Consider the following 13,902-nt stretch of genomic DNA (forward strand, 5'->3'; position numbering starts at 1 on the left):
CTTCAAATGTGTTAATCTTGCCGATTTTTTGAATAATAAAATGCCTAATTCTTGTCAAATTTGGGATCACAGAGATTATCAATATAATTTTTTATCGTGAATATTTTACAAAAATTATCTCGTAATAAATTATACTAATGGTTTTATAAATGCGTTTAAAAATTAATAAATGTAAAAAATCTTAACACCACTGCACAGTTATGTACCGAAATATGACTATATTCTAAAACATTAGAGCGAGAGGTTTAAAAGAATACTATTTTATGTAACAAAAATACTTTATGCAGTCATCAAATGTTCACAATAACTATAAAGGATAATAAGGCTTCAAAATTATATAAATAGATTATCTACAACGTTTAAGGAGTGTCCAGGATCATGGTTTGAAAATACAATAAAAACTCAATTTTGACCTTCGACGAGCATGTCCCCCCTTAAGTGCCTGTGCTAGTTGCCGGCTACCCATAATGCTCGACTTTAACAAACCTAATGGGTATAGAGGGGACGGGATATTTACATTGAGATCGTTTGACTATGTAGAAGGTTTACGATATACAATGGGTATTGACAGTGACGTCCTATTAGGAGTAGGCATGTTATACATTCCATAAGGGCGGCACATTATAAAGAGCGGCAAACGAAGGGATGGATTCAAATATTACTACTTTGAGAGCGGTAGTCTTTTTCCATGAATCAGACAAAAAAAAACTTGACAAAATAACTATTATCGTATTGTTTGTTTATAGCACATGAAAAAAATCACAAGGGTGCCTCCAAAACTTGCCAGTATCACAGACTTCCGCGTACCAAAAACCACCGCTGTTTGACAGTAGGTTTTATGGAAATGCTCTATTAATGTATCTGTTAGTTTAATGATTTTTGCTATATTTGTCTGCGTAAGATGGCCAAAAATAACTGATATAATAGGTCAGTTGGTACCTAACGAATTTGCAGATAATTTAAAACTAAAGATAAAAGGGGATGGTATTATAAGTCTGATTAGGAGCGGTACTTTGCCAAGGGACGTCACCGGGGATTGAAGACGTTTTCTGGGGGTAATCAAGCTTGGCCCATATTCGGTTGTAGTAACGATGTAGAATCAAAGACAATTATACATTTTGTACAGTTTATTATAAAAATAGAAAGACAATAAATATTACATTCAGACGGTGCATTATAATTATATTATTTATTACATGTGTGCATTTGTTTTACATATTAAACATTAAAAAAACTATTGATTTCGGCTTTAGAAGCCATTTTCTTTCACACCTTTGAATTTTATAAAAAAAATATAACAATCAAATTGAAGAATTGTATAATTGTAAACACACATAATAATACTACTCGTTGATTTAGCAATACGTGTTTAAAATTAATTCATTTCAATGTGCGTCAATTTTTTAATTTTTTTTTGTGGTTCCAAAATATTTTTTATATTTGATATATAATTTATTTTTTAGATACTTAATAAAGCTTATTATCTCCATCCAATCCCATCAAACTGTTTCATGGGCTTACTACCAAAACGTTCTATCTTATTGAAACAAAATAATATTAATGAGGGGGTCATTCAATTTAGCAGCATTAATCCAGTCAGTTATTAAAATACCACTAAATATTTACCTAATAATTTATTAGAATCAAAGCATAAGGTCATTATGGTAGAGTATTATATATCACATTTTCCACTTGACATTTGTCATCTTTTTACAGTATTCATTATTTTAATAATTCAAATTATAGGTTTTGTATGCAAGTTGTGGAGCTTAAAATCTACTCAATGATTTTGTGGTATTTTCAGCTAAGATTATTTTTAAATAACACTTCCATATAGGTAGTTAAAGTTATATTTGCATATAATATTATAAATTAATCATAATATACAGAAAAATAACTACCTAAAACAGCCGAAAACTAACTTTCGATAGTTTTGAACTGTGTTGGTTTTGCTTCTGTAAATCTACTATCATAAATCGCCTGGTGTTCAAATTTAGAACTAAGCTCATCACAGTATAAAAAGTATTGAATGATAAATGTCAAATGCTGGCGTATGGTACACTCACTCAGCGTAAAACTTATACTCGTGCATAGTAACTTGAAATGAAAAAAATACATAATAATGGTAGAAAAATAAAATGACACCATTATGTAATACGGAAATTGAATCGTAATTAAGTCAAATCATTAATATTGTAATAAGGTAGGCACTCTGTAGATAATGAAAGATTATTTAAGACAGAGATAGAACGAGGTGTTGATGAACACAATATTGGTCGTAAGTCCACTGTATCAGTGAAATATTTGTATTATTAGTATTTAACCCCAATATCCGTAACTGTGGCTCCAGCCATCATTCCAGCCATCATTCCATCCGTTTCCGTGTCCATATCCACCCCAGTTTCCATATCCACCCCAATTCCTTCTGTAGTACCTGAAAATGCGACAAAAACGGTTTAAGAAACTGCATTTTTCAATAACAAATATGAGACCAAAATTAGTTATATGTACATCGTGGAATAACACACTAACTCAAATATTTTAACTTTTAAAATACAAGAAACCTCCAATATTTTTGAAATTATTTGATAGGTTTTTAATATTTTTTCTGTAACTTTTTCTCAGTAAATGACATAATTATTTTGTATTTATATTTTCTAAATTTATAATTCCCACGGTGGCCGCGCGGCTTAAGCGTTGGACTATCATGCCGTGGGTCCCAGGTTCGAATCCTGGGTCTGGCAAGTACACATACTATTTTTCAATTTGTGTGTGAGTCAGGGTATGGACCTAATAGTTTGAGCAAGTGGCTGACATCCATTTCTCGTAAAAACAAAATCTGTTAATACAAACCTCTACTCTGTGGAGGCCCATATGATCCTATTAGGATCGGACATGGTCGGAAAAAAAATATTATTGTACCTAATGCGCTTTGAAATTTAAATTCAACTATAAAATTAAATTTGATAATAATTGAGGAACTGAGGACAAAAACGACCCAAGTGCATAGGTAACTAACTATGTTGAGTAAATATGCATTTTTAAATAATACATAACAATTTTCAATTTTCTTTATAATTGGGTATTTATTCTAAAATTTACTAACATTGGAAGATTATTATTTCATTTTAACACTTAATCAAGTATCGTGTATTAGTAGTGATACTCTAGTATAGCCTTTTAGCAGTGAAACAACCACAATATAGCACACGTAAATACATTGTGACCTCACCGAGAATCAAATCCAGAGCCCCGGATAAAAAGCCAATGCATTACACATTTGACTACCATGGCCATACTTGTTGACGTAAAAACAGCATCTAATTATTACGAGTATTTTACTAATATATAACATTTACTCATTTAATACTCGGCTCCTCAATTTATTATTACATCATAAAAATTACCTAGGCCTGTAATATCCTGAATTCCATCCTGAATAATATATTGGCTTGTAGAATCCTCCCCAAATCGTTTCGTCAGTCTTTAAGTCATTTTCAGGGGCACTCTCAAGGTCTTGGGCATCTTTTGCGGGTGCCTCTGGCTCCACAGCATTCGTCTCGGGAACTGGTACTCCATATGCCATCGCCGCCACTACCAAAACCAGGAATAGACTCAGCTTCATCTGGAGATAAAAAAAAATAGGAAAAACATTAGTTTGATCAATAGATTTAACTAACCAATCCAGAACGTCAGTATAGTTAATCGTGTTAAGAAATTACGTCATTTGGAACAACTTTAAAAATGTACTAATTACATCTTGACCTCACATCCACCGCATTACGGACAGTGGAAAAAACCAAAGGATTTGGACTACAACTAGAAAGAGTATTACATTTTTAACATGGAACATGTTTTACTCATGATCTCCGACGCAAAATGTTACGAAAAATAGACGTAGAATAACTAAAGACGCGCAGCCCGCCCGCTAATTATTTTCATTTTACGTTCAGTAGTCTACATTTTGTGCGACGTTTTGTTCGTCTGTTATTATTACTTCCTTAGTTTTATTATTGTAATAATTACATAATTTTCAGAAAATTAAAATTTTTTGAATCCTTTGGATTCGGTTACTTTGACAAATAAATTTTCTTTCGAATTTAGACAACCAGCATTAAGAGAATCAGTAGGCAAAGCATGTTCCATGTTTAATAATTTTAGCCATCTAGGCTTAAGTATTTTTGCATAACAATACTTTATGGTTAGGTATTCCTCAAAGTTTTACGTGCGATTAAATTGGTATTCATAGAAAAAATAATATTATTCACTACATCAGTGCATTGAAAAGTGGATGCTATAAAATCTTATTTTTGTAACCGCTGTCTTTGGTAGCCTTTTTTGACGTTTCGTTATTATGTATGTATGACATAATACGTACTGAATTTTGAAATTATTTATTTAAATATTCAAAATAATGAATATAATACAAAATACATGCACCTATTTACATTAACAGCAGCGGTCTATTCATTTACCAGCAGCTTTATTGTAATGTAAATGATTTGAATTAGTACAAGTCGAACATGTTTCGTGTATCAAAATAGCAGAGCTTATATAAAAAGTAAAAAATAAAGTTAAAATAACGACTCTTTAGAGCGTATCTCAGTCAGAAATATTAATTTATTAAAATATATATGTGAGTGAATATAAAATTATAATACAGATGATAATAATGTGAGAATTAAATACAAATGAATCAGCAACTCAAAATGACTGAGATATAAGATTTAGTTGACTTTTTTTCCATAGTCACTGTTACATTATTTAGGTTCTGTCTAGAGGAGGAATTATTCGATTTTTTTTAAAATGTCTGAATAAATTTCACAATTATTAACTGCTAATAAACATAATGGTAAAACAGACATCGTTACACATTTTTTAAAGCACCTAATTCTAAGTATCGATTCTAATTTTCATATAAATAATAACGTAAGTATGTAAAGCAGGTAATTTCATTTATACTACCGTTTGCCACACAAATCGACAGATATCCAAAGTCACATAATTGCATTTTTTTCTTAATTAATAATTTTATTATTATTGCAACAATTGTTATTCGCCAATAAAAAAATATCGATTCCATAACAATTGCTATTGTTCAAAAAATTCCCATTAATTTGCTAAGTAGACAGATACCAATTTGATTAACTATTTCCGATGGTCATACCGGATAATTGGATAATTGTTTTATTGTATGGAAATTTTAATTTGATTTTACGACCGTTGTTTCATTTTTTTTTTAATATTTTTGTGATGCCTCTATTGTTAATTAAATCGTATTCTTCTTCGGGTGTTTTATATTATTGGACAGAGGTCAGATAATTGAGAAGGAAATTTTTATTATCATATACCATTGCTAAATAGCTTCCTGCAACTGAAACTCAAAAGAATGTCTACATGATACAGTCAACATCGCGGTCACCACTTTGGGATTGGATGTGTTTGTGAGGCTAATTATTGAGGATGTCTGATAAGCGATGTGAAGTGCTAACTATGAAGACAGGTTGTTATCTAGATTGCGATTGTGAGTTTATTTAGTAAAGTACAGTTACATAAAGACAGGAATGACAGTTATACATAATACAGTATATAAGCGGATAGAGTTATTCAGCCCGAGGCGCTGTGATACAGAGTGATATTTTCATTCTATCATGATAGGCTATTTTTTGAAGTCATCAAAATTGAATAATGCTAACACTGAATATCGGTAAACCAATTTTATCAAGTATTGACTGACTGCGTGATAAATGCAAATTAAACATAATATATATTAATTGAGGTAAAGTAAATTAACGTGTAAGCGATAATTGATACCGCTGACGGCCTGTGAAATAAGAATAATTGAATAATATTTTTGAGACCGACTTGCGGATTATGCTGACAATACTTGGTTCCCACTGGACGTGCCACAGATTAAATGGGCACATTTGGAATAATTACCACGCACAACCCTATATGAACATGATTTTGTTTGAAATTTTTTTTATAGTTTTGGGTTTTTAATGATTACTAAGTGTCACTTCAGAATTTCAGACTGTACCTACCATTTTTCTCAGCTAATATTTATTTTGAAGTAACATTTCAATAGAAATTGCACGTATGAAAATATGTAGAAATGCCAAGCATTTCTTTATGCGGGACATGCAGGATTGTTAATCAGAGTCTCGAGTACGCCATTCATGATTTGAAGCCTTCTAAGGGCTTTCATATCCATTATTGGCGACTGGCTATACATTGGTGGTTAAATGCGCTACAGTCTGTATCTCTGACAGTGAAATGTCTAGTTATTGCTATTACGATATTTCTATATTAATGGCGAGTTCAATGTAAGCCAGTGACGTTCCATCCTCTCTTCTCCTGGTCCTATCCTCTTCCTGCCTCGTCACACCACCACTGATATCTGACTACTTTACCTACTCGAATTTACGAATTGCCGAAAATGCGTTTTGATCGAGAAATTTTAATTTAACTTCGAAACCTTTTGAGATATCAACACGAAACACAACTATATTGTTTGTTACCTAGCAACAATATTAACCATAATAATAATATGTAGTCTATGCAAGCAATCGATATTGGTCCAGTAGAATTATTTAATTATAACACACGCACAAAAATAAAACTACAGTATATACCTACTTAGGTATCAGTTATTATTAATTAGCGTATTTTTTGGTTTTTTCTCCACTGACAACATTATTATAAATACGATATTGATTTTTACATCGTCAGGACAAATCATTCGATAAAAATTACTCAATTTTGACAGTTTCGTATTTATTATCAAAAACAAGTTATTAAAATTCAGTTTTATATAATGAAGAAAGGTGAAAATGTGACTAAATCATAAAGTAATAAATTTGTTCATGTTATTTGTCTCTAGATATTGAATCGTTTATTTAATCACATTATTATTTTTAAACAAATATTGACTATAATTTATATACTTAATAAAGTAAACACCTACTCTTAAATTGGGCTAGTTATTTTTTTTTAGAATTATTAATAACCATACCATGTCCTTGCTCTTTCGTACAAGGTGGATGTTAATTACTAGTATTCTTCTTAATAATTTTTTAACGCAAAAAATAAAGGAATCTGTTTTCAGTGGAAGCTAAAAAGGACAAAATGTGTCTTTAGTAAAAGAAACAATATTATAAAATATCATATCTGTAGCGAGTTCTGCAGCTTTTTGTTACATCGCCAGAAGGGATAACGATATTATTATGGAAAGGCTTTGGAAGAAATATCTAGGGTCAATATGAAAGAGGGATGTCCTATATCATCAGCGATTGTTGGAGATATTATTTACGAGGGTATTAAATTGAGTCACAATCCTCAAAATCGATGGATGCAATAACAAATATGATAGAATACTACTATCGGATGATACAATAACAATTACACGATTAATTACAAAAAATATAACAACGTCATAATTATTAAAATAGTACGATACCTTGCGATAAAATTTTGCCTATATGTTTTCCCTTATTTACTGTTTTAGGCACTACCAAAAAGAAATGAATATAATGAAGATAATGTTCAACAAACAAATGTCCGAATATATCTTATAACACGGGTGTTAACACGAAAGACAAGAGTTAATAATCACATTGGTAGATATAGATTCCTCCTATCATTAATTGTCCTAATAAATATTAACAATTTATACGTGTTTTAGTTTTAATATAAATCATTTTTTTAAAACATCGACAATTTTTTCAACGATGTTTCATTAAATTAAACAGAAAATTATCAATTTGAATAGTTAAACCATAATATTATTATTATTACATGTTTACAGGATTCGACCAGTGATTTTCAAATGTTCATAAAATAAATCGTCACTGTTCAGGCAGAAGACACTAATTCGAAAAAATGACACATTGAGTTAGTTATACCAAAATGTTCCTTATTTCAAACTTTACCGTCTGGAAACCTTCTTAATATATAAACAGTCTTTATTTTAAAGTCATCCTTTTTACGATTACTTAATAAACTCACATGATAGACCATTTCAAACATTTTAACAACTTCAAAGTCAAATTACTCAAAACTAGTTTTCTCCAGTTAGTGTGTTCTGCCAGAACAGAGACGAAATTATTATATTTAATTACCTAATGTTGTCAATAATACAACCGAATATACTAAAATCTCCCAAATTCTTGTGGAGTTACATAAACCATTATTATAATAATAGAATCAAAAATTAAATTGACAATCTTTTGAATAACTACTGCATAACAGGCATCGTGCATTTTATTTGTGTGTTTTGTAGCCTGCCGCAATGCGACAATAAGAAGAATGGCTTGATTGTGGAACAAATAATACTCCCCCATATTCTAGAATGGACAAGTATGTTCGTTTTAGTATGTATTTAAAATCAAAATTATAGCGCATGTACACGTGTATGAATTTACTGGCAGCAATTGTGCGTATTTTAAACTATCGTGACAATAACTGTTTAGACATAAAGTGCTGACTATCTCTCCAATTCATTCTTTAAGAGTGAGCGAGACGCGATGTTGTAATTTCTTGGTAGGTACTATTTTGTACTATTTGACAGGTAGTTAAAATTCGTTCGTAGTTCGTTTTTTTGCCGGCAGATTCGCCACTATCGTTGTACTGCGCAGGCGCATGTCGAAAAAATCCTACTGTCGCATGAAAATTCAAAAGCTTCCAAACTTTTTGGATTCATGCATGCCAACTGCAATGATAATACATGTTTACCCATACATTTTCTAACTGTCAACAGTAAATTCATGCAGTCTAAACGGGGTATTATTTATTAAGTATTTTATTTTTTATATCAATACAATGGCTAGATTATTTACACATCTAGTTAATTAATAATTAAACACATGGCCGTATAAGCGTAAATGGTAAATAAACTTTTAAAAATGTTTTACGTGAGGTTTGTTCACCATCTCTGCAATTATTCTAGGGTTAAGGTACTATGCTAATGAATTTAATGAGGTAAACGTAGCTCCTGGCAATGTACATATTGTGAGTTAAGTGCATTTCTTGTAATAACTTGTTCACGGACCCTTGTAGGTTGAGTTAAGTGTTTGTACGCAATAAAGGAATACGATCCTGTTTCAGAATATGACTCCTTGTAAGGAAAGATTATTGCCCCCATCTATACATAAACATTAATAGCTTTATAACGACTATCATCTACAGTTGCTACTATGTGAAGAGTATTGGTTTACATCTTCTCATGATGAGTGTTAACATCGATCAATTGACTTCACGCTAAATTAGTAAAACTAATTGAAATACATAAACAAAATACAGTGAGATTTAATACTGCATAGCCCACCACACGTGTTGGTGTATTATTAATGGTGCATTTGTCGCTCGTTTAGAGACGCTAGAAGTCTTCGATCTTTAGTATCATGACCATGGCCCCCACAAGGGGAGGGTCTGATAGGGCTCTAGCCTGGGGTCCGAGCTCAGGAGGGGCCTGGCGAGGCGAGTCGACCAGATAAGTGAGATAAACACACATCGCAAATTTGCTTTAATAGTAAAAAAAAAGTCGCCTGCGGTGCTGTTTTCTTTCAGTAGTGTTATTATTTAAAATTATGTGGTTGTACGATACAATTTTTAATTGTTAATTTAACTCGACATCTCCATAATGTGTTAAAATATACAATAAACCACTAAATATCCACATTAATTTTACCGCGTACACCATTTGGAAAACGCTACTGTAAAACGTCACACTGTCTTTATCCTTAACGATAGGTAGGGGGGCCCGCTTCACGATGTGGGGCCCATGATCATGACCATAGTGAAGCTTAATATTACGATATAAATAATAGAGATTTCAATTTATACACCTTTTAAATTAACTAACTAGCTGTCCGGAACTACCTCGTGTGATAGCAAATATGATGTGATAAGAGATTTGCTATTTGTTAATGAAAAATATAATTGGTATAGTGGAAATTATAAATTATTGTTTTAATATTACATAAAAGTGGAATAATATAGGTATCTGTTAAATGGCAATTCTTTGATATTTATTCTGGTCAAAAACCTAAATTTAAATCTATCAAAATTCGATAGAAAAAATGCATTTAGTGTCTGAGACAGTGATACCAACCGTACTATAATTATAGTACAATACTATTACCTATAATTTTATGCCAAATATACCAAAATACTATAATTTTAATGGATTCAAGACGAAAAATGTTCCTGTACTATAATTTTTTAGAAATACTATTATTTTTTACGCTTTTGTACTATAATCAGCATAGAAAAAGATGGAACCACTGGTCTGAGGGCACCCAAGTTATTCTACTGAACTATCAAAAATCGGTTATCAGAATAATGCATTTTGAATTTGGAATGGTCACATATTATATAAACATAATATATCGTAAAATGCGTTAAAACTATTCAAAAAAATATATAATCTTCGATTTAAGCTAGGTACATTGTGATGATTGAAGTAACCATAAAATAGACGTAGGTAGGTACATTTTATAATGGTTTTTTTATTGTGAGCCAATTTTTTGATTAAAAAATATTTAATTTTCAATCTTTGTATAATATTATGTAGGTACCTATTAAATTAACAACACACTTTTTTAATGTACTTATCAAATTAAACGCGTCGTATTCTGCCGCTAGATTGTATAATATTTTAAAGTAATAATTAATAACTACGTTTAGAAATTTAATTTTTTTACGTTTAGAACCTGTCTCGCCTTAAAATAGGTTTTTACTTTAAAATACAATATTATCAGAAATTTCTTTTTTATGTCAATAACTGATTCAGTTGTCACACAGTTAACAAACACTTGTATCAATGATAGAGGTAGGTTTGAAAATGGTGTCATAACTGAAATAGGTAAGAGGTAATTTTAAAAAATGGTGAAAAATATTATAATTAGCACAATATAATACATATTGTGCAAGACGTTGAAAACTTCCAAAAGTAAAAATGAGGTCCGCTTGGAGAGGCCTTTATCAAAGAGTTTATTAACCAAGGCTAATAATGATGACAATTAATGTTATTATTATTAAAGTATTATAAAACCGAGTTCTACGAACTAAATTATATCTCAAATAATACTTTAAAATATTAAATAATTTAATAATTTAAAATAATAACTATTTTTTCACACCATTTATTTTAAATTTAAATCTTCAGCACAAATATATTTAAACTTTTTTCACCTACAATTAATTATTAATTTTAAAAATAACTTGATTAATTAAAATAAACTATAATAATATTAATATTTTCATTGATAAAATTACACAATTAATATGAATTTGTAAAATAATTTAATGAATTTTATTGTTTATTTTAAATTTATTATTTCAAATAAAATTATTGTATACACTGAATAGTCAATGTTAAAAAAATTTTACAACTATGAACTGTTAAAATGTTTAACTTTATTAAAACTTAGCTTGAAAATTCAAAGCTTCACGTACCTCGAATATGTATTGTCTCTCTGAGAACTTTTTTCAAAAAAATACCAACACCAATCAGACTGGTAAGTCACTTTGTTTGTGAGGGATTCTACCAAGAGTTGTGCTTATATAGTCAACTTAGCTGGCCAAGTAGGCAGTCAGATATATCATGGAGAACAAACCTAAAACACAACGTCAGGGACTGTAAACACTCCGGATAAAAAATATTAAAATACCGGTATTTTGATACCTATAATTTTTCTGTTGAAATTAATAAGAGGTAAATTTATTTTACTGCCATCTTTACTAATAATTACTTACTTACCTGATTTTTTTTTAAATATTATAACGGTATAATAAATCTAATATTTACTATTTAACTATTTTGTAATAATATATGCCCATTAGAAACCATCATAGTTGAATGGTAGATTGTCTACTTCGAAAACCATCCTCACAGGTTATATTTTAAACCCAAAACACGGGCACAAAATTAAATTGAAATCGAATTGCTAATAAAATATTCTCATAATTTAAAAAAAAACTTATCACATAAGCTACTTTGAAAGATAAAGATGGTTTATGTTATTTCAATCTTCTACAGTACCTACCTACATAATATAACTAAAGACAACACTATTAAAGACAAAATTATTTTAATCGAGTATGCCCACGATGCTCGAGTAGCTATGTATGATCCACCAGTATAAGTTGTCTACTGAGTGAGGGCGCTACATTCTTATATTTACGATATCATTTAACACTACTTTTTATACAGTAATGAGCTTAGTTCTAAGTTCGAACACCTAACAAATTATGACGGTATATCTATAACCCATCCGTTTATAATGTCAAGGGTCCCAGGTTCGAATCCTGAGTCTGTAAAATTACAAAAATATTATTTTTCAATGTGTATTTAGAGTCAGAGTATGGACCTAATACGTTGAGCAAGTGGCTAACTTTCATTTTCGTAAAATAAACAAAAATCGACTAATATAAACCTGTAGAGGTTGTATAACCCTACAACTGTCATGCTATTATGCTGGTCATTTATAAACCATAGACAACGACACAGCGGAAATGATACAGTTATCATTGAAGCTTCCTATAATGTAGTCGACACGCACTAAATTTCAAAGTATAATGATTTAAACCTTTCAACTCAAACTAGAATTAATATAATGTATTTCATAGTGCCGTGTTACCGAACTCTATTACCCTAAACCCAATAAAATACCAACTCGTGTTTCTATGCATCACTGCCCGAACATATTATGTCATTCACACTCAAGCAACCATCTCAACTTAAACATAACATCGAGGCCCATAATAATTATGATCTTCTTAGGATCGGACATGATATTGTAATATGAAAAAAATTGGTTATTTCGGTACAAGTCGGTTATGGGGAAGCCAGCGGCAAACACATTTTGAAAGTAGCCGATATATTAGATTATTTGTTAGGTTGGGTTAGTTTAGGTTAGGTTAGGTTTTCATTCTTGAATTCATGAATTTCGCCAAAATCGGCTATGACAATTAATTAGTGCGGTTCCCGCCTGGCTTCCCCATAACCGACTTGTACCGTTATTTCTAAAATAAAGTCTTTATAGAAATACGCTCATATTTTTAACAATGTATGTATATTTATTTTTAAATATTTCCACTGGAATAAACAGTTATCGGTAAAATCTTACATTAGCTTAAATTGAAACATTGGATGATTATTTAAATAACTGATTCGAACTCAACATCAGCTATTAAAAATTACGCATAAAAATACCGATGTGTTGATTTACCGGAAACCAGTTTTGTGCCCCTATATCAGACGCTCTTGTAAACGTCAGTTTCTCTCTCTGGGGATTTTCTGGTGTTAGACTTTACCTCTAAATTATTTAGCATATCCTCGATACCTACCGACGTATCATAATTTTATTTTTTATCGTGCGAAAGTAAACGCTGAATAATTGTTTTGTGACCTACACGCAATGACTTGCGTTTTATCCTTGTTCGAAGTGTACTTAGATACTGTGAATCATTTCTTTCATTTAGAAAATACCCTTCTTATTGACCAAACAGTGCAGCAAAAAACTTCAGGTTTTAACAAGATACTTGTTTAGAGCTATTGTATATAAGAATTTCTGTAATCCTCGTCATATAAAACAATAACTAAAAATGTTAATAATTAATTATGACATTTTTTTATTTTTATCTCCATTCTAGGACATTAAAAATTATATTAGTAGCAGCCTAAGTAAATTGCAAATACTTATTGTTTCGATTGAGAGATTTATTGGAAATAAAATACGTATTTGAAATTAGAATGCTGCCACATTTTCAAACAAACAAAAAATCGATAATTTAATGGTTTGCGTCCACAATAATTTAATTGTTTATTAAAAAAAAAATATTGTGGACATAACAAATCAAAATTCAGGACGTTCACAACATGAGATTTACATTATAACA

The 13,902-nt window shown here is 30.5% G+C and overlaps 1 protein-coding gene across 1 annotated transcript; it reads right to left on the bottom strand.

Annotated features, from left to right (window-relative positions):
• Positions 1–1,112: 1,112 nt before the first annotated feature.
• On the bottom strand, positions 1,113–11,537 carry LOC147074319 (uncharacterized). Its single transcript, XM_085943467.1, has 3 exons — positions 11,458–11,537; positions 3,408–3,625; positions 1,113–2,434 (listed from the first exon to the last, which is right to left on the bottom strand). The coding sequence occupies exons 2-3, from the start codon at positions 3,623–3,625 to the stop codon at positions 2,320–2,322; spliced, it is 333 nt and encodes a 110-aa protein (XP_085799593.1). The 5' UTR covers positions 11,458–11,537; the 3' UTR covers positions 1,113–2,319.
• Positions 11,538–13,902: the final 2,365 nt, after the last annotated feature.

Source organism: Rhyacophila brunnea, unplaced genomic scaffold (genome assembly GCF_057557595.1).
Source record: "Rhyacophila brunnea isolate RB1 unplaced genomic scaffold, BYU_Rbru_1.0 scaffold_16, whole genome shotgun sequence".
Lineage (NCBI taxonomy): Eukaryota > Metazoa > Arthropoda > Insecta > Trichoptera > Rhyacophilidae > Rhyacophila > Rhyacophila brunnea.